Below are 21,451 nucleotides of genomic sequence, written 5' to 3'. Positions count from 1 at the left end.
ATAGTAGAACAAGATAAAATATTTCTCTTGGGACCAGAAAACAGCAATAATGAGATTATTTTCTCTCAGGCCACTAAATGAATGATCACACTGTTAACCATTATGTGATGTATATCTTCTATTAGATTCATTGGATTCCGGCATTAATTCGTTGTACTTTTCGATAATGTATGTCTTTCATGGGATTTGTTGAATCATAGTTGCAATTAATTGTGTTTCTACTATCTTTCCATAATAAAATAAGATAAATAACAATCACATAAAGCCTTCTTAATAAGGATCAAAAACGTCGTTCTTACGTAGTCCACGCATATGCTAATAGTATTGTTTAAGACCGCTAACCAGCTTTTTGTATTGTTGAAATGCTAATGAACTTGATAATTCTATGGAATAGAATCGAAGTTGAAAGGCTTCCTTACGATGATAGTATCATTTTAAGTAGAATGGGTGCCATAAATATAAAAGCCAATGCCTTCGATTTATTGTTAGATTCTTCGAAAACTGTCTTCGTTTTTTGTACGATTAATTCAGAATTTGAATAATGTACTAGTATGGCTACGCCTAATTTGACCAATTGTATAATTATTGATAGATAACATTAATCATGTAGCAGAAACAGTATAAAACACACTGATACAAGCAGCTTTGGTACCAAAGTCTCTCGATAATTTCTTTTGTCAAACTTCCCTATCCAAACATAGCATTAAAATTCATTCGAATGAGTAAGATTGCGTACATCCCATCACATTTGGTGACGCCCATAAGGTAGTTAATGAAGTAATTTTGCTGTAAGGCTGCTACTTCTTTGGTAATTATAAACTATCTTCATTATGCCTGAATCTAATTTAACATACTGCTTCGAATACTATCTACGCATATAAGATCATAAATAAACTCTCAGCATTGTCATAAGATCCTTTGAAGTATGTCGAACTTTGTTGACTTAATTTTAGAAAATTAACTAACATTGTATTTGAAATTAGAACCATTAAAAATGATAAACATTTTAATTTGCGTTAAAACTAGTGAAGAGAATTGCATGTGCTGCTTTAAAATAGATATGATGATGATTTGCAAATTGAAGATTTTGTTCTATTTTGTGTTTGATCATGCTATTATTATAAATTAACTATTAGAATAATGGATTTATCCAATGTAATAAGATCAGAATGAATAATTAATTTAAATCTATTTTATGTGAATTAAAATAAATTTTTGTAGCCTCCTTAATCGTCTGCGCCATATTCCATTTCAAATAAGGATATTATCGAATCGTGGTAGTTGCAAAGCTATATTTATGATTACTTCAATATACCGTAACTAGTCTGTTGTAGCACTAGACTTTATTGATTTTAGTAGAAATTGGTCTAAGTTCATTAACTATAATTTATATGAATATATGCAACATCACATTATGACTGCATACTAGGTACTCTAATATCCACGAATATTTCTGCAAATGTCCGATCAGCGTTTCGTCTATGCACAATACTAAATCGAAACGGAAGGGAGAGATAAGATCTAATACGGTCTTATTGCATACATTTCCTGTGTGATATTCTTTAATATATAACGGTCACGTTCATATACATATTCACACAACTGATTAGCTTATTCGTGTATACTAAGGTAACTTATAAATTCTTCTTTCCATTTCATGTAATTCACTCATAATTTCTACTAATTTATTGATGACTTCCGTAAACTATCAATACTTTTAAGCCATCGATTAAAGTTATGGTTGAAGTCTCTATTTTAATGATTACTACCAAGTAAATTCAACCTTATAAACTAGTAATGTTAATGATTGTAACTTTATATTACGGAGTAACTTTTGGGTAGCTGTTAATAGATTCCATTAGATAATTTATCTGCGAATTTACATTTATTACAACTATAGCTCGTAAACTACTTAAGATTGATCTTCTACAGCAAATTAAGTCGCAACGTTAATAAGCTTACCAACTAATTAATTTAACTAAAGCTAACTATGCCCTATAGTATTTTAACAATATAATACCAGACATCAAGGTATCGGACTTACCCGCAAGAGATCATCCGTAATTTGAGTCGTACTACCAGTAAATATCGGGCAGGACGAAGCTGGCAGTAGACTCTTAGCATAATTCCAATAATAGATGCAATTTTTCTATGTTACAAATTTCGATTTTTAATACCTTGATAGGCTACTTTCCTCCCTAAGAATTGCATAGATGAAGGAAAAAGCTACATGATATCATTATTATTTTAATGAACTAAAATTAATTTCTATCGAAAATTGTCTTTAATCAATCCTGATTGGGTACAGGATATGAAATACAGGAAGCGTCCTTAAATTAACGACCATAATTAATCGTATATGCTGATACCGTGCTTGTAGTGAATATCTGTTGAAACGGTATGTATTAAAGTTCCACTTGACAATTCATAGAAATTAAATAGTTCATTAATTAATAATACTGTGTTCAAGTTAAATCTGCAAATCAATAGATTTCAAGTATTCTTTCAAATCTTTTAAACTAAATGGTTATCAATCCATAACAAGAAATTTTAAGAGCTAAACAGTATAGTTTATTTATAAAAAGCACTTAGACAATTGAAAAGTGACTGTACGCGCATTGGGAAAGATATTTAATTTTTTGCTCCGTATCACGAAAAGTATTATTTAACGTTTAATTGATGTGATAGAGGATTCGGAGAATCAGCCAATGCGGACTTATAAGCCTTTTATAGAATTACTATAGAGGTTCTACTAGAAAAATGGATACTTTATTGTAGATAGTACTGGGTACAGTGCGATAGTTACTAGTAGATCAGCGTATAAGTTGTCATGGAGGAACTTGCATAGATACTAAGACTAATAAGGACAAATAATAAATCTGAGACAAAAACCATAAATATGTATAGCCTTGACATAGAAAGTATGCAGAGAACAGGATTGTAGAATTAGATACGAGAATTACCATAATAGATTAAGCAATAGTACATGGTCGTAGAAAATAGTGAAGATTATTGGCGCTATGAATTACTAAACATAAAAAGCTATACTTGACATATATTTAGAACAGACTGTAAAAATGCTTATATTAAGAAGAATATAGAATGCGTAAATTCAAGAATAGGTTAAGAGCTTACAGAAAGATTTAAATATACTACACTTGAGAATGATACGTAATCACGTAGTCGAGTGAGGGGTCTTCTAGTGTAGTGCCTTATAAAATGAAGCTTTATTTTTGTGAATTGTTTCAAAGATCAAAGTTAAAGCCATCATTAATAGAACAAATACCTCAATCTATAGGATTTATTAAATGCTCTCATAATAATTTCTGTTCTAATCCTGCATCTATTGCATGCTAATGAAACGTTATTCATCATAAAAAATTTATGATAATCTCTGCATGAAATTTATCATAGAAATGATATTAACACTTAAACCTCATTATCTATTATCTAGTTAAAAGTAAATTTAGATTATAAGAATTTTTCCACTTAGTAATTTACAGTAGAAAATATATGACAAATAAATCTATTCATATAATAAGATTAAATTTATGATGTTGATAGAAACTCTACTTGATAGATACTGAGTTAATAATATTATTGCAATTCTATTCACTTTTTAGATTATGCCTCTAAGATAAAATTAGATCACGAAAATTCCAAAGTTGTAGAAAATTAGATCTTTGTCAAATCTAATACAAAGACTAGCTATACACACACCTCTACTCTAGCGGAATACAACTTCTGAAAGACTTCTAGAAAGAACAATCAGATAATCTAATGCCTCCTACTTTTACATACCCCTTAGCCTTCGCAGCTACAATCAGTATAGGAGTATTTTAACATATTTTACACATATTTTACACATATTCAGCTTAGTATTAGTCAGAATATTTTAAAGCGAAGCTTATTAATCCAATATAAAAATGATTACAGCATTTTCGTAGATATTATTCATACCACACAAAGCACAATTAACTAAGCATATCCTAAGATATGATTTTAAATACTATTTCTACCTCTAACCTTATTAATGACTCAACACCTTACTGTACTGTGTATATGTTCATCTGTACTCTAGCACAGAGTCTGTCCTTACCGTCCAAAATTATGGGCTAATAAATATATCATAAGATAAATATAGAAATGACACTGCCGTACATCATGGCTAATAATCTGCAATCACAATTCTAAGTTACTTTACAGCTTTAGTATAGATGATTGATTAAATTCGATATTTTAAATTCTACTACTGTATATTCATCCTTCATAGAATATCTGTGTTAGTAGTGTCTGGTAGAAATAAGCATACTATTCCACTTAATATACCAACTGCTGCTACTAGTAATAGATTAGCTATGCAATTGACATGAAAAAGGACCGTAAAGATTGCGAGAGAACAAACTGTCCCTAAACAGCCCAGGAGAGCTGTAAGACCAAGAGTAGTCGCTCGTAAGTCAGTTGGAAATAGCTCTGCTGTCCAAATTTTAATACCTAGCCATAAGTTATTGGCTATAGCGTAATATAATCCAGCTAAAATAAAGGTACTTAGTACAGTATCGATCCACATAATCAATAGAGCAATCAGACCAGACATGGTAATAACAAAACAGCAGCACCATTTTCGTCCAATTCGATTAATCAAAATAGTAAAAGCTATACCAATAGGAAGAGCTACAAGATTACCGTAGAAAACATCAAGAACTATAGATGTTAGCTTCGGACCAGAAATACAATTAGAAATGCTACTATTAGGATAATATTGATAGCTATTATTCAATGAAGAATTATGCACCATTTTACAAGTCTTTCCAGTAGTATAATAAGTTATCACTGTTGGCATCCATATCCATAGGCCTTCCATACTGAAACAACTTCCAAACCATAGAATGAGGAGAAAAATTAGTCTACGACGCCATGGTGACTTATTAAATTTCTTATAATGAGAAAAAAAATCTCGATTTTCGTTCTTATTAGTCTTTAACTCGCCTTGATCGCTCGATACGATGATAGTGTATTTAGTTAAGTCTGTAGTTGTAAGACTAGAATCGTTACGTTTGCAACACCACGAATTAACACGGTTTATTGTATTCAAGACTTGACTTATACGATTTTGATCTCCTTTTATTACCATAAAACGTAGACTGTTAGGCATAAATAATAAGAAACAGAAAGATAATATTAAGGGAATCGAGGATAGAATTAAGTATAAACGCCAGCTGTTAAAATGTATAACACCTATTGGAATAGATAACGGATAAGGAAGTACGACTAATGCAATTGCACTAGTATATAAGCCACCTAGACATGAAAATGTAGTCATACATGCTAGTCCATTACCACGATAACGTTGAGGGAAAAATTCGATACAATAAGCGTGTGCAATTGTAAAAGTACCACCACAACCAAATCCATTGAAGAAACCCAGTACAACCAACATAGTATAGTTATAAGTAAAAGCAGAAGCTATCAGAGTAATAATACTGAGCGATACTGACATCAAAATACATGTTCGTCTGCCTTCGGCGTCGCTTAGTCGCCCTATTATTCCGCTACCGACCAAGGCGCCGATCATTAAAAGAATATTTAGTAGACCTTTATTGTAGGTTTCAATATCCAGATCGCAAGCAACAACGATAATATAACTGTAAGCTACCGTAACTATAGTGTAACCAGAGTAAGCTAGGCCGCAGAAAAGAACTATTAGAAAATGGAATAAACCAACATCTAGCTTATCGACCATTTGATCAATAGTTAATGTTAACGACTTTTGATCCGATTTTAATGCTTGTTTTAAATCTGAGAAGCTATTGCCTTCCTGTAACAGTAATGACTTATCATCGGCATGATTGTCATCTTCGGAATCACTCTGCTTAAAGTTTTTTTCTTGAATTTCACGACGATCCATATTTTCTCATATCTATAAAGCTAATACATTATTCTAATTGCAGAAATGTAAAATTCGATAGCAATAACAGCACGCATGAGAAATTTATTTCTTTGATAACTTCGTAATTGAGGATTAAGACTTACTGGAATGATTGTTGAAGCTCTATGAGGGGAAGTTTTGAGAGTGTAGATGGAGACTCACAAGTAACAGTCACTTACATGAATTAAATACGATCCAATTTATTCAGTAAACAAGTCCTTCGCTCTACCAATTTGGTAAATTAACTTGTTCAAACGATTGCAAAAGTACCACAATCATAAAATTAAAGTATAAGCAATTTTGAACAAATTTCTAAAAGATTTCGTACTCTAAATTTTTCTAAAGTGAAGTAATGAATAATTGCAAGGTAGTTACCGATTTATTTTCGAAATTTTTCCCATTGCTTAGTCGGATTTTAGAATGATGCGATGACACTAATTTTGATCATTCTACGTTAATAGTCTATGAATGCAAATCTTATTTTATAGTTTACTATTTTAAGTAATAGGTTATTCAATTGCGTTAAACAATTCCATTGAAAAAGGCCGCTCATAGACAGGACAGATTCTATACCTATATGTTATTTTATGTTTAGTCTTTCATGCCCTTTTCCATAGGGATTAACCTTTTAGACGTCATATTAAAAAATCATTCTAGTAAAGATACTAAAATAGAGGATTGCAAGGGTGATCTAAATTTTAATCCACTTGACTTTCCTGCAGATGTATTAACAATGATTTCACGACGATTCATATTCTATGATGTCCTTGAAGCAAATAAGTAATTCTAGTTGCAAAAATGCAAAGTTCAAGTAGGAATGATAACATCATTAAGAAATTTCTTTCTTTTTTACTTTGTAATTGAGAATTCCAGACTTGCTCAAACAATAATAATGCTTAAATAAATTACTACTTCAACCTAGAACAAGACTAACTAAGGGAAAAGAAATCTCCTTCTTGTTTGCATTAATTATAATTCAACCATATTTAGACCTATTAATTCTGATTAATCTAACATCCAAATACTTTCGTAATCTCTCATGTCCAACCACTTGAATAAGACATTCCTAATCAAAGCTACAATATTTATTATAGCTATTTAGTACAGATACACGCTTAACATAATCTTAAGATCCAAATTATTCTTCAATCTCGTACATACCGTGCTAATCTTACACTTTTACAAATACATTTATGGTTTTCTGTAATCTATTAAGCTACTTTATGGGCTGCACTATAAGGAAAAGAAGAAACTACGTGGTATTTTCATTTAGTAAATCAAAATTATTACTTATTAAAAGCTACCCCAAATCATACCTCCATTGGCTGCAATAAATGAAATAAAAGAAAAGTCCTTTAATTAATGAGCATAAATAATCGTATTGGCTGAAACTCCGCTTGTAATGAGAATTGAGTGAAACAATTTAAATCAAACTTCCTGTCACAATTTCACTTCTGCGACAAGGTAACGTACAGTAAAAGTCTATAAGTAGCTACTGGCTTAAACGCCCTTTTACTTAACGTTAAACACACACAGCAAAAGACTGTAAAGATGAAGCTTTTATTAGCAAAGACATATCTACAAGTTTTTACCACCCTCTCAACTCAAATGTTCCCGTTTATATAGGAACCGTCTAATTTGTAAACAACAACAGTATTATTATTATACCTTACTAGGAGAATCATCTCGAACTAAGATGCTCCTTACATAGCTTTTCTATCAGTAAATATTTTGAATCTCTTACGCATATTTAATCTTAATCTAAGCTCGTAGGTTGTCTAATTCAACTATCATCAACTAGAACTTGAATCATCCTACTGCTATCCATCACACAATAACAATCAATATCAAATATGTAATGAACTATTACAAACAACATCCATGTTAAGGCATTACTTATCTTACCCAGCACTACAAATATGGATATTCTCCATACTAACTACTACTGTACTTATTAAACTATCCTAATGACAAGGCAACACCATAACACTTCCCCTATTACTATAGGTAAAAATGAATTTATTAATGATGTGTTCAAGTCAAATCCTCAAATTGGCTCATTTTATTTATTTTTTGAACTATTTTAAATGAAATGGATCATTTTAATTATTTATCCAATACACAAAATGAAGACAGCAGAACTCAAATTGTTTCTTTTCATTCAGTAGCAAGGTATTTCAAGAAGCAACAGTACGTAGACAGATCATTAATTTTATTACACATCGCAAATACTACTTTTAAACGTATGCTTAAGCATAGTAGCCATGTATACCATATAAATGGAAGACATACTTGAACTAATTATTTGAAAGATTGAAGAAAAACCATCAAGTGCAAAAGCGATTGGATGCAAATTGCATTCACTAATAAAACTATTACTTTAATCTATAAGATTCATTAATATTATTGTAATTATTAGCGTTATAATCCTGCATCTATGACTTTTCAATGAAAACGTTATTAATTATAAGAAATTTAAGATAATCGCGAAATAAAATTCATCTTATAAATGATATTAATATTGGATCTAATTAGGCATTTTCTAGTTTAAAAGTAAAATTAGCTTATAAGAGACTTGTCGACGGAATAATATGCAATAAGAATATGTCATAACTAAATCTATTCATACACTAAAATTAAATCTCTGCATATAGAAAGAAGTTAATTTGGTAGATGTTGAGTTAATATTTTTACAAATCTATCTACTTTTTAGAATATGCCTTTGTACAGATAGCTGCTTAAATTCGATATTTTAAATTCTACTACTGTATATTCATCCTTCATAGAATATCTGTGTTAGTAGTGTCTGGTAGAAATAAGCATACTATTCCACTTAATATACCAACTGCTGCTACTAGTAATAGATTAGCTATGCAATTGACATGAAAAAGGACCGTAAAGATTGCGAGAGAACAAACTGTCCCTAAACAGCCCAGGAGAGCTGTAAGACCAAGAGTAGTCGCTCGTAAGTCAGTTGGAAATAGCTCTGCTGTCCAAATTTTAATACCTAGCCATAAGTTATTGGCTATAGCGTAATATAATCCAGCTAAAATAAAGGTACTTAGTACAGTATCGATCCACATAATCAATAGAGCAATCAGACCAGACATGGTAATAACAAAACAGCAGCACCATTTTCGTCCAATTCGATTAATCAAAATAGTAAAAGCTATACCAATAGGAAGAGCTACAAGATTACCGTAGAAAACATCAAGAACTATAGATGTTAGCTTCGGACCAGAAATACAATTAGAAATGCTACTATTAGGATAATATTGATAGCTATTATTCAATGAAGAATTATGCACCATTTTACAAGTCTTTCCAGTAGTATAATAAGTTATCACTGTTGGCATCCATACCCATAGGCCTTCCGTGCTAAAACAACTTCCAAACCATAGAATGAGGAGAAAAATTAGTCTACGACGCCATGGTGACTTATTAAATTTCTTATAATGAGAAAAAAAATCTCGATTTTCGTTCTTATTAGTCTTTAACTCGCCTTGATCGCTCGATACGATGATAGTGTATTTAGTTAAGTCTGTAGTTGTAAGACTAGAATCGTTACGTTTGCAACACCACGAATTAACACGGTTTATTGTATTCAAGACTTGACTTATACGATTTTGATCTCCTTTTATTACCATAAAACGTAGACTGTTAGGCATAAATAATAAGAAACAGAAAGATAATATTAAGGGAATCGAGGATAGAATTAAGTACAAACGCCAGCTGTTAAAATGTATAACACCTATTGGAATAGATAACGGATAAGGAAGTACGACTAATGCAATTGCACTAGTATATAAGCCACCTAGACATGAAAATGTAGTCATACATGCTAGTCCATTACCACGATAACGTTGAGGGAAAAATTCGATACAATAAGCGTGTGCAATTGTAAAAGTACCACCACAACCAAATCCATTGAAGAAACCCAGTACAACCAACATAGTATAGTTATAAGTAAAAGCAGAAGCTATCAGAGTAATAATACTGAGCGATACTGATATCAAAATACATGTTCGTCTGCCTACAGCGTCGCCTAATCGCCCTATTATTCCGCTACCGACTAAGACGCCGATCATTAAAAGAATATTTAGTAGACCTTTATTGTAGGTTTCAATATCCAGATCGCAAGCAACAACGATAATATAATTGTAAGCTACCGTAACTATAGTGTAACCAGAGCAAGCTAGGCCGCAGAAAAGAACTATTAGAAAATGGAATAAACCAACATCTAGCTTATCGACCATTTGATCAATAGTTAATGTTAACGACTTTTGATCCGATTTTAATGCTTGTTTTAAATCTGAGAAGCTATTGCCTTCCTGTAACAGTAATGACTTATCATCGGCATGATTGTCATCTTCGGAATCACTCTGCTTGAAGTTTTTTTCTTGAATTTCACGACGATCCATATTTTCTTATGGCCTTAAAGCGAATACAAAATTCCAATTGCACAAATCTAAAGTTCATATAGCACTGATGGCATTTATGAGAGTTTTTTTCCACCACTTTGTAGTTAAGGATTATAGAATTATTCGAATAATAACAAGTAAATTTCAATTTGGCGAGCTATCTACTAAAGCAGCTAAAGTTTTTACAAGTTCATATGATTTAAAAATGTATGACAAACAACAAAATCAACTTATAAATTCTTGAAGGGCTTGGATGTATCAATCATTTCGTGCCCTAATATTTTTCCCAAGGGAGATAAGGAATAACTGCTACGTATTCTGTAAGGTAACGCATAATAGAAAGGCGGTCACTAATTTATTTCAAGAATTTTTCTTGTCACTTAGTTAGATTTTAGAAAGATATGACGATAATAATTTTGATCATTCTACGTTAACTGACTATTAATGCCAATCTTATATTATAGTTTGCAAAGGTAGTTTTGTTAGACAATCGCGAATTACTATTTCATTGAAGAATAATGCTCATTAGCAGAGCAGAATCTCTATCTTGCTTGTATTGTGTAGCTAGTCTTTCATGCCATTTTCCCTAGGGATTTAGACATATTAGTACGGCACTACTCACGAAAAGACACGAAAAGTAGAAGATCACAAAGATGATATACTATGCAATTTACTCAAGTCTCTTACTGTAGTAGTAGTTATTTAGGTGGTGGGAGCACTATTACATAAGAATCAAACAAGAGAAAGGGCGTATACTTGTATCATCGAGAAAAAAAATCTGCGTAGGCTACCATTAGGGTAATGCATTAGGAACAAATCCAAGCTCTACAGAACACTATTATCTAATTTCCAAAATAGTGTTCGACATTCCACAGACATAACGCGTTAATGCTTCCCAACATCATCAGATTCTCTAAATTATAAAGTAATATGTGCATTATCTACCAAAGGTTTCAAATACAAAACCGACTACTTTATTCGAGTTAAAATTAAACAGCATTCGGCAACATAAAGTTGCTAAGAATTATACTATGTGAAATTGCAAATTAAGCGATATATGTAATCAGCATATCATCCATGCAATTCTGATAAAATTGGCAGCTAATTTTGATTATGAAATTGAATAGAAGTTATGCTATTCTGTGATAGAGTACAATGTGAATCTGAACGTTCAGATCTGGGTTTTAATTTAAGATTGTTGGCCTATCTTGGTGAATTTTTGCAGTTATGATATGCACCCTACAGAAAGTACAACGTAAAACGGAACGATGATTATTATTAATTTAATACTTTTGAGAATCTAAGGTATAATTTATCGAGTCATATGTGAGACATTGACGGTTTTTATTTAAAATACCTTACAGTGATAATTTAGTAGTTTGGTACTACACTACTACCAGCTACTCTGTATAGCATATGGAAGGTGATGTAGTTTGTCAGTTTAAGTTAGCGAAAAATGTATGAAGTGAGAAAATCAATGATTAAGCTGTTCTTAGATTCGTAAGTAATCTTTTTTAAGTTGATGGTTAGGTTGACCAAGGCAGTAATTCAACCCTTTTGTTATTCTTTTAAGTAATTTCAGAAATTTAATGTTACAAATTATAGTAAACTAGTGTTTCCTCTAAATCTGTTTTGTGTTGGATTTCAATCGCTGATAGTTTTTCGTAAATTTTTTCGTCCATTATTACTATTATAATACTCATACAAGGGCAAGTAGCGTATAGAAAAGCAATTTATATTACATTAACTACTACGCTATTTAAAGTTATGAATTTCGATATCGTCTGTTCTATGCGTAAATTTTACTACAGCCAGCTTTAATCTGTAACTAGATATTTGATTTGATTAATGCGGCCAACCGATGTAAAATTAACTAAATCTTCAGCAATTATAAGGATAATATACAAGTGAAAAGAATGCAAGTGATCTTCATATTCTCCTGAAATGGCCGACTAAAACTGTGTGCTGCTATGCTACATCTTTCAGTCTTAATAATGATGATCGATGGACTATGTTATTTGCTTAGCTCGTTTGGGTTACAGCAGGGGTCCATGGTTATTGTGCATATGCAATAATTAGTATGTTGTTATGGATTCCCTGCAGATACAGGTAACGCTAATCTAATTTGCTAATAAACTATTTCATACTAATTTTATTTTGGCAATAAAGAATATATATATATAACTTTAGGGTAGCGATTCGGTATAAAATGGACGCATACTTAGTCTATTCTTTATTTTGTAACTATTTTAAAGCAGTTAATCTTCTGATGCCATACTTTAAGAATTCCTAAAACTGTATGAGAAGCTCAAGATCGAATATCAAATTTTCTTTAGTCTACATAAGAAAACTTACATTGTTGCTTAAACGATAGAGATATCCTCGTTACTTAGATCATCGAAATCGTTTCATTGGTGAGCTAACAACGGGAAAGTAGAGTTATAATTTTCTAGAAGCTATCTGCTTACTTTTGCAACAGATATTTGGATAGTTTGATAAAGCATTAGCCAGCATCTTTGGTTATAGCAAAGATATAACGAAGTTTAGAGAAAGCTCCATTTAGTAGTAGGATTTTTGCTCTACCATTTACAGTGCTCTGTTTCCTATGTATTTTGTAGTAGATGTTTTAAACTATTTACCATAATGAAGGAATAAAAGATTAAAGTTTGTAGCAATTCACTATTCCGAAGGATTAATAAAATTGCTGTTTAAAAATGAAATACCTTAGCTAATTTTTGTGGGCTCAAATTCCTATTTATTCATTACTAATATAATAAAATCTGCGATTCTAAAATATAGAAGATACCATGACTTCCATTACTTAGATGAACACTTTTATAAAGACTGATCTTGCTAAACGGGTGTAAAAGTACTAATTTGGGTATCGGAGGCAAAAAATAGAAAAGCAGGTACAAATGCTTAAGAATAGGAGAAAAGTTTATAAAAGAATTAAGCTGTTAAAGCTTCTGAATCAATAGCAATATTAATATATCACAACTTCAAGATGTTGCAGCAAAGCTCTTCAATTTTTTCTTTTAAAATTAAAACTGTTTATTAAAAGATGAATCGATTTCGGCCAGTTATCAATAAAATTAAGCACTCAAAGCTTATTCCTGTATAACTTTATCACGTAAAACACAACGGCTGGTCAGAGTTTTTGGGGCAGTAGTACAGAACTGCTGTTGCAGATGCAAATAATAGAATAATTAGTTACCTTAATTTCATCGTTTATGATTCCGTTCTATGCTTAATTTCTTAACTATATCATTACAAGTACAGGTGCATTTGCAGTCGTCAATCTCGAATTACTTCAGTAGGAATATCAGCTTGTATTGAAGTAAAGCATTAAAATTCCAATAGCTGCATAATCTACGAGTTTAACAAATTTAAGTAATTCTAGCCATCAGCAGTTTGATCTTTTGGACTTCACTTGATTTCATTTTACTGTCGAAATTGAGTGAAATTATTTCTTTTCAATGAGTGAGCAAGCTTCAGTACCGGAGTACCTTTACTTCCTTTTGCAGTGTAGTTATCTTAAGCTTTTTCATTAGTTTCACATATGCCATACCTCTCCTAAGATCGTAATATTGCTTTAATCGTAATCGCCTTTGCTTGTAAAGTGTTTAGGTACTATCTATGGCATAGATTCAATAATGCATCCAAGTTTGCTTACTACTTGATAGCAATGCGATAGCTGCTTTCCTAGCAACTTCCTACGATATATTTAGAATTTAATTTATCCGAGATTTTAGCAACGACATCATTCGAAGATTGGAAATCATGCTCTATGAAGAAGAGATTCCATTAAATTACTTTCCCTGATTAATTTAGAAGAAGCGTTGTACACCCCCCTTAGTAAAAAGCAACAAATCGAAGAGGAGATGGAAGCCATAGTATATATATAACAGCACGACCCTGAGTTTGCTCTATTAAGATAGAAATTCAATTTATCCAGGTATCATTCTCTTCCAGAAGTAAGTAATAGAGACCTTTTAGTTACGACTAATTAATTCCATACCCGAGATGATAACTTTACGACCCTCGTTTAATAGTTACTAATTCTAATAACATTACGCGTTGCCAAAATGCTCAACTTTTTACGAAGACTAAAATTCACTTTATCGAGGAATCAATTTCGATCGCTGTGATGACTATCAAGCGGTAAAATATCACGAAAATAATGTCTAATGCTTTGCAAACAATGAAAAAGTTACCTGAAAGTTGTTTACATCGAATAAAGGTAAGAAATGAAAGAAACCTAGTCCTATATTATTACCAATACGGCCCAGCTTTTTTCTGAATTTAGCAGATCTTTTTCGTCGCTTTGTTTCCTGCTTGCTACTCCTATCTCCTAGTAATGTAGATCTATCATTACAAGGAACTTCATCATCAATAAAGAGATCATCTGAATCTTCAATGTTAGCTCTAAGTCGAGTCATGGCTTTAAACCAACAATAATGAGGACAACGGAATATGAATTGATGCTTTTCTTAATAATCACAATAATTTATCATAATAACATCCGGAATGATATCATGAGGTCATCAGATCGTTGAAGTCGTAATGATGAATTTAATAGAAATTTGACCCTAATTATCTTATTGGCTGATTTCTAGCAGACCAAATCTACAACATAAGCAAGTTGTAGTCTAGGACTAATAAACATCTAATTACATTCACACCGACATGTAATTAATTGGCTAAACAACCATAACCGATAGACAGACAGACAGTGTACCGCTGTGAGCAAATTAACAGCCTTAACAGCAATAGCTCTATAGCAAGATCATAACTTGAATTTCTGAAATCGAGTAAAAAATAGTGATCATTGCCACAAAATACATCTGTACCTTAAATATTAGGATGCCAAGATTACATGTCCTGACAGTTTGAAAGTAGAATAATCTACTATGTTAAATAAAGTAATTGTATCATCATGACTGGTATGATGAACGATGCAATTGTATTATTCGTATAAAGACTTGGCTGACATCTACATAAAGTTACATTTTGTCTAATGTATTTATATAATTCTTAACTTGTATGGAATTGCTGTGATAGAGGCTAAGTAGTTGATTATCCAGTTTATTGTAACCATTATCAAGTGTTACTATGGGGAGAAGAAAAATGAATCTTTTATCGGTCAGGGGTACTATCAATAAACAAGACTTTAAGGTTAAACGCGGTGTTGACCAAATTATATCGCCTCAATTAAAGATTTGATCAATTTTGAACGCAAATTTTAAGTGATTGATTGCGATCCTAAAGGGTTATAAAATGCTTCCACTACGTATGTGTAAATGCAGCTGTAATGAATTTTAATTTGCAGAATTCTCCTTCGAGAATTTATTTTGTATTGTAGCTTTAAAAGAAATAACTAATTTACTTTGATAGTAGTAGATTTTAATTAGTATCTAACTATCTTAGCATACCGCATTTTTAGCACAACTTCATTCGAGTTAGAATTCAATAATCCGGTCATATATCTATGTTAAGATATATACAATGTAAGATTGTAATATAACTGTGTTACAATCAGCTCTTTGTAGCAAAAAGGGGTCGCCAGATCTAAAATTGTCGTACTCTCTGAACTCACACGTGGAACAGTATCGATAAAAAACTATTCAACTAACTAGTTCCTCAGTTAAGCTGATCCAAGAGAGTTGGCTTGTAACCGCCCGATCTACATCTAACTTTATTGCTAATAAATACAAACTTTATTTGTATTTTTTATAGTAACACGAATATCGTATATAACGCGATATAGTTATGTGCGACTGGCTAAGGCCAATCGGAGATTAGTAACAACACGAAGATTGAAAAAAAACTTAGATAATAACAATATTTTCTTACACAAGTTCAGAAATTATAATAAACTTTATAAGAGAGCCTGCATACGCAATAATTTTATCGTAAATAATGACATAATAATTGAGCACACTTCAGGCCCGTTTACAGATAAATAACATTGCAACAAACTGAATCTAAACACCTATCATAGTAAATGTAATATCTTACTGTAGCATTGAGTGTTTCATAAACAAATCAGTTACAGTGAATAATTCACACTGTGACAAAGAGATATATGTTGTATATTACTATCTACAGTTAACAATAATAACTGTACTAAAGGCTTGTACTATTCTCAATTAGTATGGAGACAAGAAATAGAACACGTAGTTATAGTTATTGTAAAACTAAGTTCTAAATCCTACTCTCTCTTTATTACATTGAAACACGCGGCATATATACGCGCACCGTTCACACTTATAACGCAATGTAATTGCAAGTACGTGTAGCAATAGATTCTTTAGTGTACGCAGCACATTCTACAATTAAGACGTAGAATTAGCAAGTGTGGAATATCGTACGTGTAGAATACTATAAATAATCAATCACGATTATTATTATGTAACCTGTGATATTAGCAACTTAAATTCAAGTAATATCGAATTAACGCAAACACAATAGCAATCTCAATGTGTTAATGCTATATATATTATTACATCGTATTAAACGTACAATCTAATAAATATAGCGTTGTTACAGTCATAAAATAACTTAGATATGCAAGTGTAGCTTAGATAACATTTTTTTAACTTTTTAAGAGTATGAGCTACTACTTAGGAATAGCTATTGTTATTAATAACCTAAGTTATAATGGTAATATGATGATATAGTAATATGTTGTAAGTAGGTGTCGAGAACTTAGGAGCTTGATAGGCCTTTACTGTCGAAGTAGATTTACGTATGAAATTGTTTATTACCTTGAATGTCCGTAATTGAAAATTCAATCGTAATAAGATCTTTGTAAATATGTCAGCAGCATAGTAAATGTGCAAAGAACTACTGAAAGAGTATATAAGAAGGACTATGATAAATAAAAAATAATCCAGGTTAAGGCTAAGTTGTGTAATAGCTTTATATCGTATATTGTGTTGAGCGAGTTAGTATTTCGCAAAGATTCCAGCTACTATACCGTAGGCTAGGGGAAGTAGTTCTTCGGATTAAAGTAAAGTTTATTACAAGTACCGTGCTATTTTCTTGTGCCGCAAGAGTAGTTGTGGCAAGCGTTGCGTAGGATATGATAGTATACATAGTTGGTATACTATATACAATTGTCACAAACTCCCGTGTGACAAGATAACGTTGTGATCGAATCTACGATCTCGCAATAATTAGTACGCCTTCGATTTCCGTTATACTTTTAACCTTAGGAACTAAGAACTAACTTTTATTAATTGTCCAATCGTTTAAATAGATTTTGTCTACAAGCATTTACACACATGCTATTGCCATTTATAACGATTATGATAGACAAGCCATACCATTCAACACAAAACAAAATATTAATTTTACTATAGCCTATATATTAATAACAATGTAAATAGAAGTAAATATTGCTTTCGATTAATTTCAAGTTATAGAATACTAACTATGCAAAGGTTACACTACGAAATCCACGATGTGTTATCGACACAATCGGATCGAATTAATCTATATCAGCTCCTGTCGTATCTGGTAGTAGGCAAGATAATAATCCGCCGAACGTACATAAGATAGCAGGTAGTAATAAAGTAGCTGTACAACTTACGTGAAATATTAACGAAAATGTCAATATACCGAGAAGAAATCCGAGTCCAGATATAAAATTGACGAAGCCTACTGCTGATGCTCTTAGTTCCGTTGGAAACAGCTCTGCGCTCCATAATTCGAGAGGAATCCATCCGTTAACAGCTATTGTGGTAAATATAGTGGCGAATATCTGGGCGGTAATTGTTTTATCAATTAACCATATTAAGAAAATAGATAAACCAGTTAAGGTAGCTACAGTAATAAACAGCAATTTTCTTCCGGTTCGATTAATAAATATAGTGCATAAAATTGCCACTGGTGCAGCTAAGCAACTACCGAATAATATATCGCTAATTGTATTTATTAATTTAGAGCCTTGTAAGCAACTGATACTATTCGAAAGAGTTTGGTTTAAGTTGCTCATTGTCTCATTAAGATTCGCTCTACTATATCCAAGTTTGCAAGAATTGCCATTAATGTAATATGCAATTATCACAGGCAACCATTGTCTTAGACCATGAAATGCTAAACCGAATCCAAACCAAGCGATAGTTAATAGTATTAATCTTCCGCAGAAAGGTGATTCTTTAAATCGCAGAATATGTCCTATAAATGTTTCATTCTTTTTACTGGGAGAGCAATTTAAATCTGATTCATTGTTTGCGACCCAGTTTGCTAAGTATTTCTCTATCTTCTTTGGTTCAGAATGCCGATTTCGCTTAATAATAAAATAAAATGAATTGATGCGATTAATTCTATCTATGACTTGTAGCGCTTGAATAGGTTGCTTTGCTTTCAGTATATATCGGATACTATCTGGTAGGCAAAACAGCGATAATAAACTTATTAAAGTAGGTAAAGAGGCAACAAGGATATAAAGGCGCCAGTGACTAAAATAGATTGATCCGATAGGAATATAAAATGGATGGGATAATGTCGCCATAGCGATTAGGCAACTGTAGATACCTCCGAATATAACAAAAGCTGTCATTGCTGCGACTGATATACCCCGATAGCTGCGAGGAAAAAACTCTATTAAGTATATGTGACTATTAGAGAAGATACCTCCTAGACTAATGCCACTTAATGGGCCTAATATAACGATCATGTTATAATTTACTGCAAAAGCAGAAGCTAAGTTTGAAAATAGAATTAATGTCGAAGATAGAATCAGTACTCTCCTTCTTCCGATGGTATCGCCCAATTTACCTAAGGTAAGACTACCAACAATCAAGCCACACACGACCGAGAGACTTAACCAACCTCGATTTTCCCTAGTAATATCTAGATCACAAGCAGTAACGATTAAAAAACTGATAACATTAAAAAAAACAGCACCAGTGCCATAACAGAAACCACTTGATAGAGTAATTAAATAATGAAATAATCCAATTTCTATTTGATCAAGGATGACATCAATATTTGAAAGATTTTGTGGCGGATCACTTCTGTCATCACAATCTAATGTGTCCTTATGGCTATCCAGTAAAGGTGTGCTGGCCGTACTTTCGTCTTCAGGATGTGATTTCATCTTCAAACGATGTGATTCTAAATCATACAGGGCCGATATATTTCCAAATTATTACAGGACACCAACTAGGATTTCTAATATCAACCGATGCGCTACTATCTTTAATTAATAGTAAATTCTCTTCTTAACCGTTGTTGATTTGATACATCCACAAATAATATCAGAGCAGTGTAGGAAAAAATCAGTAAATACCAGTAACAATCTTGTTACAGACAAAGAGTTAATATGATTAATGTGCTAAAATTTGCTTTTTATCCAGTAGAGTTTTAGCCGTTTAATTAGATTTCAACTGTTTAAAAAAATTGAATGTAACTCTGTAGAATAGTAGTGAAGTAGTAAATGTCTTCGATACAAAAAAGGGAATATGGGAATATATTATTGTAACAGACTAATATACTGTATATTCTCGTACAATTTTAGACTTTTCCCCATTCGTTAGGACGGGAGGGAGAACTTTCAGGTTGGAAGGCAAATATTCCCATGACAGCGATTGAATCGTACGTAAAAACAGATTATGGCATTGTGGCTTAATTCTCAGGGTAATACTATTCAAATAAGTTCATCCAAATCAAAGATTACGAAAAATATCTATTGTAAACTAGGAGATACAAGATGACATCAAGTTCGCTATTGTTAGTACGTCTTGCTGTTACGCTCAAGGGATTTCAAGAATAAATTGGAGATTCTATTCGTTACTCTTATATTACTGATGAACGTGCTTTCCACTATTCTCTCAAGCTGATAGCTGTCATTCCATATCAGTAACTTAACCATCGGGAATATTCCTAGTGAGAAATCTAATAGTACACCTTAGCAAATGAATCGAGTACGAGAATCAATCTCTAATCGAATCTAATATCAGTCCGTGTCGTATCCGATAACTGCCACCGTTCATAAACCAAAACTTCAATCAATTTTCATCTATCATAGCTACGAGTGTACTATTAATCATGTAGCTAAGTTATGCTAGTTTCAATATTCTACTGTAGCAGTATGATTTCATTTATTTCATACAATAATTGTCAATCGGGATTGGTCGAATTTAATTGCGAAAGATTTCATGAGAACAAAATACTTCAAGCTATCGCAGCTATCATTGTTGCGAGTCTACGATTGCCTCGTTAAACATTTGTTTATACTATGCTAGTTTTAATATTCTACTATATTAGTACGACCTCATTTATTTCATACGATAATTAATACTATCAAATGAAATACTGTAGATTGAACTTGATTGCTAAGGATTTTACGAGGAACTAAATAATTCAGTATATATATTGCTAATTCTATTATCATTTATAAGAGAAAAATAATCGTCAAAGCTGATCCGTCACCTCTACGCGTATAGAGATATTAGCTACTACAGCTTGGTATTTAATTTGTATTGCTGATCAGATTATATTTCTTAAGCAAAATGAAACATTAAGATTGAATAATGCGCAAATTATATAAATGAAATAATATTTGGTCTCTTTAGATCTGTATAACAAAATATTTTTACGTTAAATTGTAGATGTTAAGGAATCATATAGAAACGATCAAATTTACTGGAATATACAGTAGAACAGTAATAATTTCATTGCTCAAATTATGTCAAGGGCTGTTACTTTGACTCTTCTCTCATAAATGATAAATTTGCAGGTATTATCATATAGTTCTATCTTTATTTACCAAGCATCTACACAAATAATGAAACGACGGTGTTACAGAAGATATTAATTACCATTAAGAAAAATGACATTTTGTAGTACGAAATTAAATTTCTTGCTATTTAATATCATATCCGTCCTTGTCAGTGATATAAATTCAAAATATACTTTCTACTTTACTTTATCTCAAAAGTCAAATAAATGGCATATGAAAATTGAGAGACCTTGGGAATGTTTTAAACCGATGCCAGGTTATGCTTCACCTCTATCCGTTATTAGATTCTATCAAATATTCAGTAGTAATAAATGCGTTTGCTTCAAGTTCTGCTGCTATGTAAGCCTACAA

General features: G+C 31.8%; 4 protein-coding genes across 4 annotated transcripts; all 4 read right to left on the bottom strand.

Annotated features, from left to right (window-relative positions):
- Nucleotides 1–4,267: 4,267 nt before the first annotated feature.
- TRIADDRAFT_31400 (uncharacterized protein) lies at nucleotides 4,268–5,743 on the bottom strand (the record flags this gene model as incomplete). Its single annotated transcript, XM_002116631.1, has 1 exon — nucleotides 4,268–5,743. The coding sequence occupies one exon, from the start codon at nucleotides 5,741–5,743 to the stop codon at nucleotides 4,268–4,270; it is 1,476 nt and encodes a 491-aa protein (XP_002116667.1).
- Nucleotides 5,744–7,963: 2,220 nt separating this feature from the next.
- TRIADDRAFT_60673 (uncharacterized protein) lies at nucleotides 7,964–10,350 on the bottom strand (the record flags this gene model as incomplete). The annotated part of the gene is made up of 2 exons (XM_002116630.1): nucleotides 7,964–8,007; nucleotides 8,772–10,350. The coding sequence occupies 2 exons, from the start codon at nucleotides 10,348–10,350 to the stop codon at nucleotides 7,964–7,966; spliced, it is 1,623 nt and encodes a 540-aa protein (XP_002116666.1).
- A 7,492-nt stretch (nucleotides 10,351–17,842) lies between these two features.
- Nucleotides 17,843–18,349, bottom strand: TRIADDRAFT_31314 (uncharacterized protein; the record flags this gene model as incomplete). Its single annotated transcript, XM_002116629.1, has 1 exon — nucleotides 17,843–18,349. One exon carries the CDS (start codon nucleotides 18,347–18,349, stop codon nucleotides 17,843–17,845), a length of 507 nt encoding a protein of 168 aa, XP_002116665.1.
- Nucleotides 18,350–18,685: 336 nt separating this feature from the next.
- Nucleotides 18,686–19,456, bottom strand: TRIADDRAFT_31239 (uncharacterized protein; the record flags this gene model as incomplete). The annotated part of the gene is made up of 1 exon (XM_002116628.1): nucleotides 18,686–19,456. A coding segment is annotated over one exon (771 nt), but the record flags the coding sequence as incomplete, so codon positions are not given.
- Between the last annotated feature and the right edge of the window lie 1,995 nt (nucleotides 19,457–21,451).

The sequence above is a fragment of the Trichoplax adhaerens genome, genomic scaffold (assembly GCF_000150275.1).
Source record: "Trichoplax adhaerens TRIADscaffold_17 genomic scaffold, whole genome shotgun sequence".
In the NCBI taxonomy this organism is placed as follows: domain Eukaryota; kingdom Metazoa; phylum Placozoa; class Uniplacotomia; order Trichoplacea; family Trichoplacidae; genus Trichoplax; species Trichoplax adhaerens.
The sequence above is the reverse complement of the archived record's forward strand: the minus strand, read 5'-3'. Positions and strand labels throughout refer to the sequence as shown.